Source organism: Leucopleurus acutus (assembly GCF_964270905.1).
Source record: "Leucopleurus acutus genome assembly, chromosome: 2".
Taxonomy (NCBI): Eukaryota; Metazoa; Chordata; class Mammalia; order Artiodactyla; family Delphinidae; genus Leucopleurus; species Leucopleurus acutus.
This window is the reverse complement of record NC_139143.1, coordinates 87669278-87688976: the sequence shown is the minus strand read 5'-3', so window position 1 is coordinate 87688976 and position 19699 is coordinate 87669278. Positions and strand designations below refer to the sequence as shown.

Below are 19699 nucleotides of genomic sequence, written 5' to 3'. Positions count from 1 at the left end.
AAATGGAATTTTCTGGAGGTTTTGTTTTAGGGGAGGAGATGCTGGTGGGGACACAATTTTTTCCTGAAAATACATGGATCAAATTACAAATGAAAGAGGGCATATTACTACTGCCCATAGAAATAAAAAGGATTATAAGGGAATACTGTGAACAATTGTATGCCAACAATTTAGATAAACTAGATGAAAAGGACACATTCCAAGGAAGACACAAGCCACCTAAACTGATTCAAGAAGAAATAGGAAACCTGAATAGGCCTATAACCAGAGATTAAATGAGTAGTAGTAGTCATAGTAGCAGTAATAGTAGTAGTAGTAAAACTTCCCACAAGGAAGAATTCAGGTCCAGAAGCCTTAACTTGTGAATTATAGCAAATGTTTAAAGAACACTAATCCTTTGCAAACTCTTCCCCCTACCAAAAAAAAAAAAAGAAAAAAAGAAAAACAAAAATAGAAGAGAGAACACCTCCCAAGGCATTTTATGAGGCCACTATTACTCTGATACCAAAACCAAAGACTTCACCAGAAATGAAAATGACAGACCAATATGACTTACACAAAGATAAGTAGCAAAGTAGTAGTAAACTATTCCCAGCAGCATATAAAAAGGATTATACATAATGACCAAGTGAGATTTATCCCAGGAATACAAGGTTGGTTCAACATATGAAGATCAATAAATGTAATGTACCATACTAATATAATAAAGGACAAAACCCACATCATCTCAAAAGCAGAAAAGCATTTGAGAAAATCTAACACTTTTTCCTCTTAAAAACAATCAACAAACTAGGAATAGAAGAGGTTTTCCTCAATCTGATAAATTACATCTATGAGAAACCCACAGCTAACATTATACTTAAAATGAGGGACTGGGGACTTCCCTGGTGGCGCAGTGGTTAAGAATCCGCCTGCCAGTGCAGGGGACACGGGTTTGAGCCCTGGTCTGGGAAGATCCCACATGCTGCGGAGCAACTAAGCCCATGAACCACAACTAGTGAGCCTGTGCTCTAGAGCCCACGAGCCACAACTACTGAGCCCGTGTGCCGCAACTACTGAAGCCTGCATGCCTAGAGCCCATGCTTTGCAATAAGAGAAGCCACCACAATGAGAAGCCTGCGCATGACAACGAAGAGTCGTCCCCACTCACTACAACTAGAGAAAGCCTGCGTCAGCAACAAAGACCCAACACAGCCAAAATTAAATAAATAAATAAATTTATATTAAAAAAAATTTAAAAAGTGGGAGATGGAAAGCCTTTTTCTCTAAGATTGGGAACAAGACAAAAATGTCCACTGTCCCCAATTCTCCTCAACATTATATTTGAAGTTCTAGCTAGGGCAGTTGGGCAAGAAAAAGAAATAAAGCCAACAAAATTGGAAAGGAAAACTCTAAATCTGTTTGCAAATGGCTTGATCTTGTATATAGAAAATTCTAAGGAAGCCACACAAAAATTTGTAATTAATTAGTGAATTTATCAAAGTTGTAGGATACAAAATCAATATGCAAAATCAATTGTATTTCTGTGCACTAGAAATGAAGAATCCAAAAATAAGAATTCAATTCCATTTATAACAGCATCAAAATAAATGAAATATTTAGGTAAATCTAACAAAAGAAAGATTTATGCACTGAAAACTACAAAACATTGTTGAAAGAAATGAAAGAAAACATCCCATGTGCCTGGATCAGAAGATTTAATAGGGTTAAGATGACAATAATCCACAAACTGAACTACATATTCATTGCAATCCCTATCAAATCCCAGCTGGCTTTTTTTTTTTTTTTGGTAGAAATTGCAAGCTTATCCTAGAATTTATATAGAAATGCAAAGGACCCAGAATAATAAAAACAATCTTGAAAAAGAATAGCAAAGTTAAAGGATTCACACTTCCCAATTTTAAAAATTACTGCAAGCAACAGTAATCAAGACAGTATGATACTAGAATAAGTATGATACTAGACATATAAATCAATGGAACATAATTGAGAGTCCAGAATAAATTTATACAACTATGGTCAACTGATTTTTTTAAAATATTTTTAACATCTTTAAATCAGCTATACATATACACATATCTCTTCCCTCTTGCGTCTCCCTCTCTCCCACCCTCCCTATCCCACCCCTCTAGGTGGTCACAAAGCACAGAGCTGATCTCCCTGTGCTATGCGGCTGCTTCCCACTAGCTATTTTACATTTGATAGTGTATATATGTCCATGCCACTCTCTCACTTTGTCACAGCTTACCCTTCCCCCTCCCCATGTCCTCAAGTCTATTCTCTAGTAGGTCTGCGTCTTTATTCCTATCCTGCCCCTAGGTTCTTCATAACCATTTTTTTTTATATTCCATACATGTGAGTTAGCATATGGTATTTGTTTTTCTCTTTCTGACTTAGTTCACTCTGTATGACAGACTCTAGGTCCATCCACCTCACTACAAATAACTCAATTTCGTTTCTTTTCATGGCTGAGTAATATTCCATTGTGTATATGCGCCACATCTTCTTTATCCATTCATCTGTCGATGGACACTTAGGTTGCTTCCATGTCCTGGCTATTGTAAATAGAGCTGCAGTGAACATTGTGGTACATGACTCATTTTGAATTATGGTTTTCTCAGGGTATATGCCCAGTAGTGGGATTGCTGGGTCATATAGCAGTTCTATTTGTAGTTTTTTAAGGAACCTCCATACTGTTCTTCATAGTGGCTATATCAATTTACATTCCCACCAACAGTGCAAGAGGGTTCTCTTTTCTCCACACCCTCTCCAGCATTTATTGTTTGTAGATTTTTTGATGATGGCCATTCTGACTGGTGTGAAGTGATACCTCATTGTAGTTTTGATTTGCATTTCTCTAATGATTAGTGATGTTGAGCATCCTTTCATGTGTTTGTTGGCAATCTATATGTCTTCTTTGGAGAAATATCTATTTAGGTCTTCTGCCCATTTTTGGATTTGGTTGTTTGCTTTTTTGATATTGAGCTGCATGAGCCGCTTGTAAATTTTGGAGATTAATTCTTTGTCAGTTGCTTCATTTGCAAATATTTTCTCCCATTCTGAGTGTTGTCTTTTGCTTGTTTATGGTTTCTGTTGCTGTGCAAAAGCTTTGAAGTTTCATTAGGTCCCATTTGTTTATTTTTGTTTTTATTTCCATTTTTCTAGGAGGTGGATCAAAAAGGATCTTGCTGTGATTTATGTCATAGAGTGTTCTGCCTAGGTTTTCCTCTAAGAGTTTTATAGTGTCTGGGCTTACATTTAGGTCTTTAATCCATTTTGAGTTTATTTTTATGTATGGTGTTAGGGAGTGTTCTAATTTCATTCTTTTACATGTAGCTGTCCAGTTTTCCCAGCAGCACTTATTGAAGAGGCTGTCTTTTCTCCATTGTATATTCTTGCCTCCTTTATCAAAGATAAGGTGACCATATGTGCATGGGTTTATCTCTGGGCTTTCTATCCTGTTCCATTGACCTATATTTCTGTTTTTGTGCCAGTACCATACTGTCTTGATTACTGTAGCTTTGTAGTATAGTCTGAAGTCAGGGAGCCTGATTCCTCCAGCTCTGTTTTTCTTTCTCAAGATTGCTTTGGCTATTCGGGGTCTTTTGTGTTTCCATACAAATTGTGAAATTTTTTGTTCTAGTTCTGTGAAAAATGCCAGTGGTAGTTTGATAGGGATTGCATTGAATCTGTAGATTGCTTTGGGTAGTACAGTCATTTTCACAATGTTGATTCTTCCAATCCAAGAACATGGTATATCTCTCCATCTATTTGTATCATCCTTAATTTCTTTCATCAGTGTCTTATAGTTTTCTGCATACAGGTCTTTTGTCTCCTTAGGTAGGTTTATTCCTAGGTATTTTATTCTTTTTGTTGCGTTGGTAAATGGGAGTTTTTCCTTAATATCTCTTTCAGATTTTTCATCATTAGTGTATAGGAATGCAAGAGATTTCTGTGCATTAATTTTATATCCTGCTACTTTATCAAATTCATTGATTAGCTCTAGTAGTTTTATGGTAGCATCTTTAGAATTCTCTATGTATAGTATCATGTCATCTGCAATCAGCTGATTTTTAACAAGGGTGCCAAGATAATTCAATGAGGAGAAGAATAATCTCCTCAACAAATAATGTTGATATAACTAAATATTCACATGCAAAAGAAAGAAGATGGACCACCTACCTCACACCATGTATAAAAATTATCTCAAAATTGATATCAACCTAAATGTATGACCTAAACTATGTATCTCTTTGGATAAAATATAAGAATGAATCTATGACCTTAGATTTAGCAATAATTTCTTAAGTATGACCTCAAAAGCACAGCTGGGGAAAAAAAATAAGATAAATTGGACTTCATCAAAAGTAGAAACTGTTTTGCTTCAAAGGACATAATCAAGAAATTGAAAAGACAAACCCCAACATGTGAGAAAATATTTGCTAATCATATATCAGGTAAGGGAATTGTGTGTGTGTGTGTAATGTAAAATCATGCAGCCACTTTTGAAAACAGTTTGGCAGTTCCTCGAAAAGTTAAACATAGAGTTACCATATGACCAGCAATTCCACTCCCAGGTATCCACCAAAAAGAGCTGAAAACATATGTCCACTCAAAAGTGTGTACATGGGGGCTTCCCTGGTGGCGCAGTGGTTGAGAGTCTGCCTGCCGATGCAGGGGACACAGGTTCGTGCCCCAGTCCGGGAAGATCCCACGTTCCGTGGAGCGGCTAGGCCCGTGAGCCATGGCCACTGAGTCTGCACGTCTGGAGCCTGTGCTCTGCAACGAGAGAGGCCACAACAGTGAGAGGCCTGCGTACTGCAAAAAAAAAAAGTGTGTACATGAACTTTCATGGCAGCATTTTTCATAATAGTCAAAAAATGCAAACAATCTGAAAGTGTATCAACTGGATAAACAAAATGTGGCATTTCCATACAATATGATATATTTTCAGCAATAAAAATGAATGGAATCTTATGAAAATTTTATGCTAAGTGAAAAAAGCCAGACATGAAAGACTATATATTGTATGATTCTATTTATATGAAATGTCCAGGATAAGCACATCTATAAAGACAGAAAGTAGATTAGTGGTTGCCAGGGGCTGGGAGGAGGGAGAGCAGATGATAGGAATGGAAATGGTGAGTGATAATGGCTATGGAGTTTCTTTGGGGGGGGTGATAAAAATGTTCTGAAATTAGATAGCATTGATGGTTGCACAATTCTGTGGATATACTAAAAAAAAACCTGTGAAATAAAAAAGAACTAAATAAATGGAGAGATATCTCATGTTCATGGATAGGAAGACTCAATATTTTCAAGATGCCATTTCTTCCCAACTTGATCTATATACTCAATACAATCCCAATCAAAATATCGGCAAGTTATTTTGTAGATATCCACAAACTGATTCTAAAGTTTATATGCAGAGGCAAAAGACCCAGAATAGCCAACACAACATTGGAGGGGAAGAACAAAGTCACAGGATGACATTACCTTAGTAATCAAGACAGTGTAACATTGGTGAAAGAATAGATGAATACATCAATGGAACAGGATAGAGAGCCCAGAAATAGACCAACAAAATATAGTCAACTGACTTTTTACAAAGGAGCAAAGACAAATCATGGAGGAAGGATAGTGTTTTCAACAAAAGGTGCTAGAATAACTGGACATCCACAGGCAAAATAATGAATCTAGATATAGGCCTTATACCTTTCACAAAAATTAACTCAAAATGGATCACAGGCCTAAATGCAAATGCAAAATTATAAAACTAGAAGATCACATAAGAGAAAATCTAGACGACCTTAGCTTTGGCAATGATTTTTTTTTTTTTTTTTTTTCAGTACGCGGGCCCCTCACTGCTGTGGCCTCTCCCGTTGTGGAGCGCAGGCTCAGCGGCCATGGCTCACAGGCCCAGCCGCTCCTCAGCATGTGGGATCTTCCCGGACCGGGGCACAAACCCATGTCCCCAGCATCAGCAGGCGGACTCTCATCCACTGCACCACCAGGGAAACCGTGCATTTCATTTTAATTAAAAAACTTCTGCTGGGTGAAAAGCACTGTCGAGAGAATGAGAAGACAAACTACAAACTGGGAGAAAGTATTTGCAAAGTACATATCTGATAAAAGATTGTTATCTAAAATATTCAAAGAACACTTAGAATTCAACAATCTTAAAAAACTATTAAAAATAATAAGAAGATATGGCCAGGCACAAAAGAAGATATATAGATGGCAAATAAGCATATAAAAAAGATACTCAGCATCATATGTCATTAGACAATTGTAAAATATAACAAAAATGAGATACAACTACACACCTACTAGAATGGCCATCTGCAAGCTGGAGATCCAGGAAAGCCAGTGGTATAGTCCAGTCTGAGAAGGTCTGAGAACTGGAGTACTAATGGTGTATATTTCAGCTCAAGCAGTTAGGCAGAGGGAGAGGATTCAGCCTTCTGTCTTTTTGTTCTATTCAAGCTTCCTATTGAGGCCACAGGGTGCCTAGATATCTGTTTAAACATTTTATCTGGGTGTGTCCGTGAGGGTCTTTCTGAAAGAGATTAGCATTTGAATTGGCAAACTGAGTAAAGTAGATTGGTTTCCTCAATGTGGGTGGGCATCATATTGATTTACTACACTTTGTTTATCCATTCGCCCATTGATGGACACTTGGGTTGCTTCCACTTTTTGGCTATTGTGAATAATGCTGCTATGAACATGGGTGCAAAATATCTCTTTGAGACCCTGCTTTCAGTTCTTTTGGGCACTATATACCTAGAGGTGGGATTGCTGGATATGGTAATTTTATTTTTAATTTTTTGAGGAACCACCTTACTGTTTTCCATCATGGCTGCACCCTTTTACATTCCTACTAACAGTACACAAGTGTTCTGATTTCTCCACATCTTTGCCAACATGATATTTTCTGGGTTGTTTTTGATAGTAGCCATCCTAATGGGTGTGATTTTATGGGCTTTTTTTTTTAATCTCTGTCATTTTAGGGTTTTTAAAAATATACTTGATATCAAATATTGAAGTCTTGTTTTAAAACAAATTTATTACTAAAGCAAGCAAACAAAAAACTAAAACAAGTTCATTATTATTAAAACTTAAAGAAAAAATCATGATTCAGATAAATCACTCCTTCCTGGAGGAATGATAAGTGAAAGGGATGAGAAAGACTAAGGAGCATTCCCCTAAAAAGAGTCTAAATGGAAGTTTCTCTATTATGGAAAGATGGGCACTGTGGCAAAAGAACTTCCTCCTAATATTATCTAGTTTTTGTTCTCTTAGCCGTTTGGGCTTTGCCATTAAGCCAAACCAGAGGTTGGCTTTCTTCCTTGGGGAGGGGCTAGCAGTCTATTAGGACAAGTTCTCCCCCACCTTCATGTGGCCCCACTCTGAAAACCACAGGAGGATAGTTAAATTTTATGCTAAGAAAACTCTGAAATGGGTCAAGTTAGTCCATATTAACTTAATTCCAAAGCCTTACTGTAAGCAAGGCCAAAAAACATAATTCCTACTATTTCCTATTCCATTTGCTAGGTTAAACTACTAACCTGTTATGTTGTCTAATCTAGTACACTAAAAATTATGTAATGAAATAAAATGTCCGGAGAAAGACACTAAAATTGTACATTATCAGAAGATACTTCAAATTTGGATATTAACCTTTTTCATTATCAAATTTCCAGGAAAGAAATAAAGTTGGCAGATTAAATCTCCATCCCTTGTAAATTAAACCCCATAGAAAATCCAGACTCCTTCACTAAGTTCACAGAAATTAAAATGCAAAAAATCATTATTCTCCAATTACTTATGCTACTCAGTCTTTGCTAGCAGTGTTCTTAGACAGGTGCCTGGGTAGAATCAGAGTTGTTTCATCAGGTATAGCTTGAGCTGTTTTCACTGGAAATTTTATTTAGTATCCTAAATTTGAATTGATTCAGTCAAAATTTCTCATGTCTCTTACTTTCAAACAATCTAAAATGTAATAGGATACTTAATACTAAACTACTGAATTATTAAAAATATTAAATTAATATTAATTTAATCAAGCCAAAACATTAAAATAAAAACATCAACTCCAAGGCCATAGAGCTACCCAAACAAATGGTGTTATCAGAACACAGCATAGTACTTGGTGAGATATGTCAGAACCACATAGCTGTTTCTAAACATCATAGCAGAAACTCAGTGTCAAGAGTAGAGAAAGAAGAGAAAAATCTTTACAGAGTTAGCTTCTCTGGCTTACTAATTGTTCTATGACAGTTATCTGCTTTATGCCAGTTATCTATGATTTGTAAACATAGTCTCATTGAGAGAAATGTTTCCCATGAAGCGGTTAATTATGGTATTGTGTTTAAAATGTGGCAGGTAGAGGCGGAACTCACCTACATAAATTCTTTCCTCTTTCAGGGAAGGACACTTGAGATCTTCCTGCCTTGTTATAAAATTTAGAAATTTACAGGTTGGCAGTCTCATTTTCAGGTTACTAACTATGGTATTGTTGATGAAAAAAATTGATCAGCAGTCGATCTAAGAAAGAAATGGAGAATTTTACTTGAGCCAACCTGAGGATTATAAGCTGGGAAACAGTCTTTCAGAGAGCTCTGAGGTCAAAGCACAGTTACACAAGTTTTTGAGACAATGGGGTACACGTCAAATGATGTATTATTGACAGTTTACACAATCAGATCTACAGGTGCAAAGTGAGTTGTGGGTCATGGATCATCGCAGCCCCTTACAAGATTAAGAAGGAAGGTTATCTCCTAAGGAATTGTGACCCTTTATAGTTTAAGAAGGAATGGAACTTCCTAAGGAGGTCTGGTTAATGCAGATGCACAACACACACTAAGGGAGAGGGTGGAGGCCCAAACGGGCAGAGAAAAATTTTATGTTTAAATTTTTCTTGTCTTGCCATAAAATATGAATTTTATTTCATCAGTCTAATGAGCTTATTGGTTTTGATTTTACACGAGCATAATCAAAATTGATTAATTTTCATTTCCCCTTTTAGCCCCCTTTTCTTGTGGCACCCAAAGGCTGATTTGAATATAGGCTCTGTTTAGTGACATAATTTCCTATACTCTCTTGTGTGTGTTCATTTTCAGCCCTTGCACAATGACTCCTGCCACTGTATAAATGCTATGGAATTGACTAGGTCTGTGAAAACTGCCTCTTGGTCAAGATTTCCCCTTTGTTTTTTTTTTTGTTTTTTGTGGTACGCGGGCCTCTCACTGTTGTGGCCTCTCCCGTTGCGGAGCACAGGCTCTGGACGCGCAGGCTCAGCGGCCATGGCTCACGGGCCCAGCCGCTCCGCGGCATGTGGGATCTTCCTGGACCGGGGCACAAACCCGTGTCCCCTGCATCGGCAGGCAGACTCTCAACCACTGCGCCACCAGGGAAGCCCTCTCCTTTGTTTTAATTGGAGAATTCTCTTTAGCAAATTTCAGAATTTTAGAAACTGCTTCTAATATCCTGAGGGATATTGGTCATTTATTCTACGTGGGGTTTGCGGAACTTCTGGAATCTGAGAAGGCAATGTCTTCTACCAGTTTTAGAAAATTCTTGGTCTTTATCTACTGGAACATTTCTTCTAGCCCTTACTCTTTCTCTTCTTTTTCAAGGACTGTAATTTCACATATATTATACTTTTTTACTGTATTCCACGTGTCTTTGATGCTGTGCTCTTTTTTTTTTCTTTTTTTCTGTCGCTCATTTTGGAATCACCTATTGACCTATCTTCCACTTCACTGATTCTGACTTCTGCTGCATTCAGACTGCTGTTACACACACCCAATGGGTTCTTATTTCCATTTATTGTATTTTTCATATTTAGAATGTCCATCTGATTTTTTATAGATGCCAACTCTATATTGAAGTAAATTATCCATCTTATCATCTTTGCCCATCTTTTCCTCTATTTACTTAAACCTACTAGTCATAGTTAATTTAAAGTCCTGTTAGCTCTAATATCTGTGTATGTTTCTGTTAACTTTTAGTGTTTAGTCATTTGAATTTCATTTTTACCATGCCTTATAATTTTATATTGGATCCTATACATTGTAGATGAAAAAATTGTAGAGGCTCTGGATAATGTTATCTAACTTCCGAAGAGTTAAGTTTTGTTCTGGTAGGCAGAAGGAATACTAGTGGATCACTTTGATCCTATAAAGACAGGGTCTTAAGCTTTGTTAGATCTATTCTGTTTCATTACTGTACTACCCTTACTCTAAGGGTATGGCCTTTTAAGGGGTCTAAACTGAAAGCTCTGGCTGTCTTTCTACCTTGGAGAGGCTTGAAGTCCAAATTGTGTTGGATGCTGAAATCTCTACTTAGCTCATTACCCTCCAAACTGCTGTTTCCTGGTATGCTTTTTGGCATCTTGTTTTGCGTATGCTGGGTTTAGAAACTGGCCACTATCTTGAGGGGAATTTGTACCGAGATTATTGAGCTACTACTTCTCTGCCATTCTTCCCCTCCCTGGGAGTCCTCCTTCAAGTCTCAGCCACTTTGGCAGCTCTGAACTTTATTTGAGTCTTCAGCCCAGTAATACTGCATCTTTTATTTGGACTTTATTCTATAGTGCCTGATTTGGAAAATTCCCTCAGGAGAAAAATCCCAGGGTGAATATGGAGTTCATTTCATGTGCTTCTCTTCTCAAGGATCATAGATTCAAGTCCTGTCTGCTTAGGTTACTCGTCAGTGCCTTCAAAGAGTTGTTTTTATATTTTTCTATATTTATATATGTAATACTTACATATTTATATATTCTATTCTATCCCACCCATCCCCACACCCAAGGGGGGGAAGAGCCAGTCTGATACATGCCCCTCCATCTTAACTGGAACTGGAAGTTTCAGCACTTCTTAGCTTTTGAGTTTGCAGTAACTTCACTGAACTGTTTATCTGCCTCAACTAATGAAGACGGCATATTCATTTTAAATTTGGGAACCCCATCTGTTTCAATTTGTGTATTAGATAAAATCTACCGCTAGCCTATGGACAAAGCCAAAGTCTGAGTCTGCTAGGAGAGCAACTTCAACTAATAGGATTAGAAGCCTGATTTCAGAGAATTAGGTGGCAAAGAATGTATGTAAAGTCAGGAAGTATAGACATCAAATGCATACAGTGCATATAAGCAAACTGGTTATGAACGGAAGTGAGAGATATGATGGTGGTTAGAGGGGGAAGGCTTTGTTTTAGTGATGAGGAAACTTGAGCATGTTTATAGCCTGGGCATGGAGCTAATGGAGAAAGGGAGGCCAAAGATACTAAGACAACAAAAGATAATTAAGAATTCCCTAGTAGAGATGAGAGTGATAGAGTAAGTTGCTTCAGTAAGATAGATTGGGGGAAAAAGAGAGGTAAAGATATAGATTAAGTTAGGAGGTTTGAAAGAAAGAATGAGATACCTGATAGTGTCATTTTCTGGAAGCAGTTGGAATCATGATGGGAGAGACTACTTAAAGATAGAGAAATAGTAAAGAAGCAGAATGAAAGACTGGATGAGTTTCACGAGTGAGATACGTCTCTGATGACTCCCAGTTTTGAGGCTTAGGCAACTCAGTGGATGGTAGTTGGGGTTAATAAAACAGAACTGAAGAGCAGATTTGGGAGGAAAAAAATGAGTTAAGAAGAGTTCAGGTTTATTCACACTGAGTTAATCAATAATAGTGACTGGGCTTCTCTGGTGGCCCAGTGGTTGAGAGTCCGCCTGCCGATGCAGGGGACGTGGGATCGTGCCCCGGTCCAGGAAGATCCCGTGTGCCGCGGAGTGGCTGGGCCCGTGAGCCATGGCCGCTGAGCCTGCGCGTCCGGAGCCTGTGCTCTGCAACGGGAGAGGCCACAGCAGTGAGAGGCCCGCGTACCGCAAAAAATAAAAATAAAAATAATAGTGACTATTGCCTATGAACCTTGGGATCCATAGTACCCATTACAAAGATAAACCTTCTCCCTTTAAGGTCTTGCAGGTCACAATGGGGTTACCTCCCTATAAACCCATTGTAAGTTGAAAATACCTTAAGTCAAAATGCATTTCATATACCTAACGTACCAAACATCACAGCTTAGCCTAGGCCTACCTTAAATGTGCTCAAAACACTTACATTAGCCTACAGTTAGGCAAAATCATCTAACACAAAGCCTATTTTATAATAAAAAAGTGTTGAATATTTCATGTAATTTATTGAATACTATACAGAAAGTGAAAAACAGACTGGTTGTATGGGTACAGAATGGTTATTAATGTATCTGACTGGGAGCCCAGCATCACCTGGGAGTATTACCCCATATCTCTAGCCCAGGAAAAGATCAAAATTCAAAGCTCTAAATCTGGTTTCTACTGAATGCATATCGCTTTCACACCATGGTAAAGTCGAAAAATTAAGTGGAACCAGTAAGCGGGGGCCTTCTATAGAATAGTGCAGCAGGAGCGTTCTGCTTTGCTGGAGACTCAGCTTCCATTCTTAGAGGACACTTGAATATAAGAAAAGGATTTTCAGAACAAACATTTAGTGGACGATTTATTTGACCTAGGAACTTTTTTTTAACCATGAAAACTCCCTCTGACTTGATGGTGGATACCAAGCTATATATACTTTACTATGAGTTCTTCATGAAAAATGACAATCAGAAAGTCTCAACAGAAAGGAAAATTGAGGTTGTTTAGGAGAAAGATTTTTACAATAACTAAAAGAAAAATTGAAAGGAAAAGATTTTAAATGAGGGGATAAGAAGGGAAGAGAGGGAAAGGAGGCTAGACAACAACCTGGAGAAGTAATGATTCTGAGGAGAATAATATAAAATATAAGAGGATGACTGATTTGGAGGATGGAGGACAAAAACCAGGAAAATATGGAGAGAGGGAATGAGAAAAGGAGAAACTTTTTGAGGTTGGAAATTGAGGACGGTGACAATGAAGCAGACAGGAAGAAAAAAGAAAGCAGGTCTGGAAATGAAAAGCTCTCCAGGTTGAGGTGGTGGGTGGAGAGAAAACGGGGAGATGACAGAGGGTTAACAGGCAGCGGCGGGCGTTTGTGCGAGAGGGACCGAAGCAATCTGGGCGGAGCAGGTGGCCGAGGCAGCCGCGGAGGAGGCCTGGTCTTTCCAGGTCTCCACCACGACAGTGGCAACTGGAGTGGATGGTAATCCACGCCCAGAGGATGCGCCCTGGCAGTGCGGGAAGACCTTAGGAAAACCAAGCAAGGACGGTAACTAGGATTGGGCTGTCCAGGCCCGTGAAATTCATGAAGAGAACTGACAGCGGGTCCTGCTGCCGCCGCCGCTGCGACTGCGGCCGCTGCTGCCGCACGTCCAGCCGGGCGCGCCACGCGCCCTACTGGTCCAGGGACACGGCGCGAATCCCACAGTCCTCACGGCAGTCTCCCGGCCGGGAACGACGGCATCCCGAGCCGTCCGGGAGCTGGGCAGCCGCGGCCGAGGAGGAAGAGGCAGCCGCGGCAGCCGCACCCTGGATGAGGTGAGAGCGGCGCGGGAGCCCCGGAGGCTGCAGACCGCACCGGGAGTGGCGGCGCCCTTTGCGCTGGTTAGGAGAACCGCTTTCGGTGCTGGGACCCACGGGCTGCAGCCCCGAGCGCTTGGGAGGGGTTGGCATAGGGTGACATTAGCTTGGAGCAAGTTGGAGGGCACGGCTGGGGACAGGGGGGTGATGGGGCTGGTGGCGGGGACGGGTCGGGGAGAGACAGTAGGGAGTTGCCTAGAAATACAGGTGTGGAGCTGGATTGTACCGGACTAAAGCTTAGGAAACCCAGTCTCTCCCCAAGGTCTTTGCTTAACGTGTAGTCAACGGCTTTGTTGGTAGAGGTGAGATGGAAGGCCATGCCGGTTGGGTCGAGTCAAAGGAGAGATGAACACATGATTCAGAAGGCCATGCCAGGTTGGAAGCTCTAAGAATGGTAAAGAAGATAAAGGACCAGGAAATGTGTGTGGGTGTACAGTTGAAAGAGTACCCACTGCCTTATCTTATCCTTTTTTTCCCTCCCAATCTTAGATACAGACAGCAGGGTGGGGGTTGGTTCTTTCCTAGGCTACCTCTCTTCTCCTGCAGAGCTGGAGCCTTGCCTGTTGGCTGGATGATGCCCAGCAGGATGAGCCCCACCTAAACCCAGTCACTTCCGTTGCTCTGGCTTGGAAGACCAGACAAATTAGGCCCAAATCTTCTTCATGTAGCTGCAGCAGGATGAACGTCTGCCATACATACTATTTCTTTGGAGAAGAGACAGATTGTGCTGCTGACTTTTGGAAATAAACGTTTCCTTGTCAGAGCATCTTTAGCTTATTCTTTTCTGCGAAACTAGCACTCATAAATCAAACTACAAGGCAATAGTGGTTTCAGTATCTAAGTTGCCATTAACTAACTGGGATCTGAAAAAAGTTTCTTCATTTCTCTAGGCCTGTCTCCTATGCATAAAATCAGGAGTTGTGTCTTCTGAGTATTAATTACAGAACCAAATGTTAATGGGATCTGTATTTTGTGCTCAAGACTATGTTTTATTTGTGAATGAGGAAACTTAATTTATTCACAGGCAATTGTATTTATTTATCACACTGTCCACTGTTTATTTGAGAAAACTGAGTCAGACTATTCAGTTAACAGTACTTAAAGGAATCACATTTCTGTTAAGAAATTCATGATAAATTATTGCTTTTAAGAAGGAATGAAGCAAGAAGTATTCATTATTTGATTTTTTTATAAAGTGGAATTTTAGCCCAAACATAATTGCTTTTTTAAACATGTGTATCTATGGTGTGTTGAATATTTTTCACAGATTACTTTGAAATGTTTTTAAAGGCTGAAACAAAAAAAATTAATCTGAATATATATTTATAAGTTAAAGTTTCTTAACTACTTTCTATATACTGGGGTGAACTCTTTTCATCAAAAGAAGCATTACCATTGCAAAATTTTAAATGTATCATGACTCCTTATCCTAAAGATGTGATTTTTCTTATTGTCTTTGGTAACAAAAAGTTTGTAGTGTTAGAATTAGTTCTCTAAATTGTGGTTTAATTGTTAAAATAGAAGGTATATGCTTTCATTATTTCCTTAATAGTTATTCATCTGACATGTCTCTACATTCATCTTAGTTGATGTGATGAGGCTTGAAATGTTTTTAAACATTTCAGGAATACTTAAATGAAACAGTGTCAGAAACTTCACTGAGGTTGGTGCTACTCTGACCCTCATTTAAAAATCAGTTCTCTAGGAATGTGCAACATACTTTTAAAAACATACCTGTCTTGGACTTCACTGGTGGCGCAGTGGTTAAGAATCTCCCTGCTGGGCTTCCCTGGTGGCGCAGTGGTTGAGAGTCCGCCTGCCGATGCAGGGGACGTGGGTTCGTGCCCCAGTCCGGGAAGATCCCACATGCCGTGGAGCGGCTGGGCCCGTGAACCATGGCCGCTGAGCCTGCGCGTCTGGAGCCTGTGCTCCACAATGGGAGAGGCCACAACAGTGAGAGGCCCGCGTACCGCAAAAAAAAAAACAAAAAAAACAAAAAAGAATCTCCCTGCCAATGCACGGGACTTGGGTTCAAGCCCTGGTCCGGGAAGATCCCACATGCTGCGGAGCAACTGAGCCCATGTGCCACAAATACTGAGCCTGCGCTTTAGGGCCCGCGTGCTGCAACTACTGAAGCCCACCCGCCTAGAGCCCTTGCTCTGAAACAAACAGAAACCATCGCAATGAGAAGCCTGTGCACCACAACAAACAGTAGCCCCACTCGCCGCAACTAGAGAAAGCCCACACACAGCAACGAAGACCCAAAGCAGCCAAAAAATAAAATTAAAAAAAAAAACCCAAAACCAAGCAAACAAACAAAAACTACTCCATATTAAAAACAACAACAAAACACAACAACCTGTCTTAGCTATAGTACTAGAGGTTTATGAGTATTAGAGGCTTGCACTTGGGAAGGAGTGTCTTTGGTATCCAATTTTCTAACTCCTAATCAACTAAAAATGGAAATAAGCAGCTCATTTTAATTCAGTATTTTTTTTGTTTTTTTTTTTTTAATCAAGCAATGATGGTGGAGGCCAGTACAAAACTGGATGCAAAACTACCCTCAGGTAGTTGAGAATCTATAGTTCTAAACTCTGCTCACCTAACTACAGTATGGAAAAAGGGCTATAACAGTAAGATGGACTGTGGAAATAAAAAATAAATAAATACAAGACTACTATATAAACCTAGAATGGCAAATTACTAATTTATAATGAGGAGTCATCTTAGGGAACTAGACTCTCATTTTTAATTTAAGTGAGGTCTCTTGGCATACTTGCCACATTTAGAAGCCAAATTATAATCAAAAGGTTGTTTGTGAAACTTGAATTTAGAATAAGGAGAATTAATCAGTGAATTCTAAATTTTAAAAAAAAGTAATAGCTTCAAACAGAGTATCAAAGTATACAGATGGGTTCTTTCTTCCCTGGATGGTGAGTGGCATTAATGATCAACCTCTCTTCTCATGCGCACCTTCTTTTATTTGCTGACATGTTATTTCTTCAGGTAGTCGTCTATTTGGCTTGGGAATCTTTATGTCTGTTTCAAGTGTCTGCATATTTCTTCTCTGAACCAGTTTGTCTTCATTGTAAAGTTTAAATTCCAAATGGCAAGCTAACTTTCCTTAGGCAAAATTCATGATGGGGGTATAGGGAAGTGGGGCTGGGGGACCTTGTTTTAGCCCCTACATGCTGGTAATATGAACCACGTGGTTAATGGTAACTGGATACGGCGCTAAGAGGCAGGGGATCAGAGAGGGCTTCACACACACAGGAGATGAACTTTTTCTGGCCTAACAAGATAATGAAGCCAGGGTTGGATGGGAAGTAAATTTTATTTTATTTATTTATTTAACATCTTTATTGGAGTATAATTGCTTTACAATGGCGAGTTAGCTTCTGCTGTATAACAAAGTGAATCAGCTATATATATATATACATACATCCCTATATCTCCTCCCTCTCGTGTCTCCCTCCCACCCTCCCTATCCCACCCCTCTAGGGGGTCACAAAGCACCGAGCTGATCTCCCTGTGCTATGTGGCTGCTTCCCACTAGCTATCCATTTTACATTTGGTAGTATATATATGTCCATGTCACTCTCTTAGGAAGTAAATTTTAGCAGAGGGATATGAGCAAAATGTATGGCCCTGGGAAGACGCCTTATTGAAATGAGACGCATGCTGTGATAGAACTTTTCTATGAGGATTTCATTCAAAGGTTTTCCTCTTTCAAGTATACAACTATTTAAAAAGAGGAAGTAAGTGAGTTGCCAGATTATGGCAATGTGCCTCAATGGGCACTTGTGAAGCCTAGCAGATTGCACATTCTAGGTGGATAGCCTGGAACCAGCAGGCAACTATTGGAGGTTGGGGGTGGTGGGAAATCATGTCAAAGAAGGATCAGTATAGTTCTAACATCAAACTTCAACCATTGTGTCTCTTTAGCCATCTCTCTTTTTGTTATTTACTTTTTTCTTACTGCTTTATTGAGATGTAATTGACATACAGTAAACTGGGCAAATTTAAAATGTACAATTTGAAAAGTCTCAATATGTGTATCAATACATACCTGTGAAATCATCACACGTCCATCATCCTATACGTCCATCCTATACGTCCATCCTATAAAGTTTCCTTCTGCCCTTTTAAAATCCCTCCCTTCAGTCTCATCTTGCCCCAGTAACACAGGCAACCACTGGTCCTTTTGTCACTACATGATAGTTTGCCTTTTCTAGAATTTTATATAAATGGGATTATACAGCATGAACTCTTTGTTTTTGCCTCGCTTCTTTCACTCAGATTAGTTATTTTAAGATTTATCCATACTGTTGTGGGTATAATAGTTCATTTTCTTTCATTGCTGAGTAGTATTCCATTGTATGGATATACCACATTTAGTTTATTCATTCACCAGCTGTTGGGTTGCTTCCAGTTTTATGGCTATTACAGATAAAGCTGCTGTAAATATTCATGTACAAGTCTTTGTGTGTACATATGCTTTCATTTCTCTTGGGTGAATTTCCAGGACCAGAACAGTAGGCATATGTTTAACTTCTTAGAAAATTGCCAAAATCTTTGTCAAAGGGATTTTACCTTTTACATTCCCAGCAGAGATGTATGAAGGTCCCTATTTCTCCACATCCTTGCTGACATTTCTTACTGTCTTTTTTTATGATAGCCATTCTAGTGAGTGTGAAATGGTATCTTATTATGATTTTGATTTGCAATTCCCATTGACTACATATATTGAACACCTTTTCATGTGCTTTATTACCAACTGTATATTTTTGGTGAAGTGTTTGTTGAAATTTTTGGCCCATTTTTTGTGGAGTTGTTTGCTTTTTTATTGTTAAATCTAAGAGTTCTTTATTCTAAATACAAGTTTTTATTATATATGTACTTTGTAACTATTTTCTCCCAATCTATAGTTTGTCTTTTCATTTTAGTAACAGTATCTTTTGAAGGCCAGAAGTTTTTAAAATTCTGTAAAGTAAGTCCAAACTATCAAATTTTTTTAAAGGATTTTGCTTTTAATGTTACATTTAAGACACCGTTACTTAACCCAAGGTCACAAAAATATTTTCCTATGTTTTCTTTTTCTTTTTTCTTTTTTTTTTTTACATCTTTATTCGAGTATAATTGCTTTACAATGCTGTGTTAGTTTCTGCTTTATAACAAACTGAATCAGTTATACATATACATATGTTCCCATATGTCCTCGCTCTTGTGTCTCCCTCCCTCCCACCCTCCATATCCCACCCCTCTAGGTGGTCACAAAGCACCGAGCTGATCTCCCTATGCTATGCGGTTGCTTCCCACTAGGTATCTATTTTACGTTTGGTAGTGTATATATGTCCATGCCACTCTCTCACTTTGTCACAGCTTACCCTTCTCCCTCCCAATATCCTCAAGTCCATTCTCTAGTAGGTCTGTGTCTTTATTCCCGTCTTACACCTACGTTCTTCACGACATTATTGTTTTCTTAAATTTCATATATGTGTGTTAGCATACGGTACTTGTCTTTCTCTTTCTGACTTACTTCACTCTGTATGACAGACTCTAGGTCCATCCACCTCATTACAAATAGCTCAATTTCGTTTCTTTTTATGGCCGAGTCATATTCCATTGTATATGTGTGCCACATCTTCTTTATCCATTCATCTGATGATGGACACTTAGGTTGTTTCCATCTCCTGGCTATTGTAAATAGAGCTGCAATGAATATTTTGGTACATGACTCTTTATGAATTATGGTTTTCTCAGGGTATATGCCCAGTAGTGGGATTGCTAGGTCGTATGGTGGTTCTATTTGTAGTTTTTTAAGGAACCTCCATACTGTTCTCCATAGTGGCTGTATCAATTAACATTCCCACAAACAGTGCAAGAGGGTTCCCTTTTCTCCACACCCTTTCCAGCATTTGTTGTTTCTAGATTTTTTGATGGCCATTCTGACTGGTATGAGATGATATCTGATGGTAGTTTTGATTTGCATTTCTCTAATATTAGTGATCTTGAGCATTCTTTCATGTGTTTGTTGGCAGTCTGTATATCTTCTTTGGAGAAATGTCTATGTAGGTCTTCCGCCCATTTTTGGGTGGGGTTGTTTGATTTTTTGTTATTGAGCTGCATGAGCTGGTTGTAACATTTGGAGATTAATCCTTTGTC

The 19699-nt window shown here is 39.0% G+C and overlaps 1 protein-coding gene across 1 annotated transcript in view; it reads left to right on the top strand.

Moving 5' to 3' along the window:
- Nucleotides 1-13259: 13259 nt before the first annotated feature.
- The window catches only part of PDE4DIP (phosphodiesterase 4D interacting protein), a gene marked incomplete at both ends in the record, with an annotated part of 225879 nt that continues 219439 nt past the window's right edge, over nucleotides 13260-19699 (top strand). Inside the window, one exon of the mRNA XM_082833033.1 lies at nucleotides 13260-13492. Coding sequence (XP_082689159.1) covers nucleotides 13260-13492 — 233 coding nt within the window. The remainder of the gene's footprint in view (nucleotides 13493-19699) is intronic.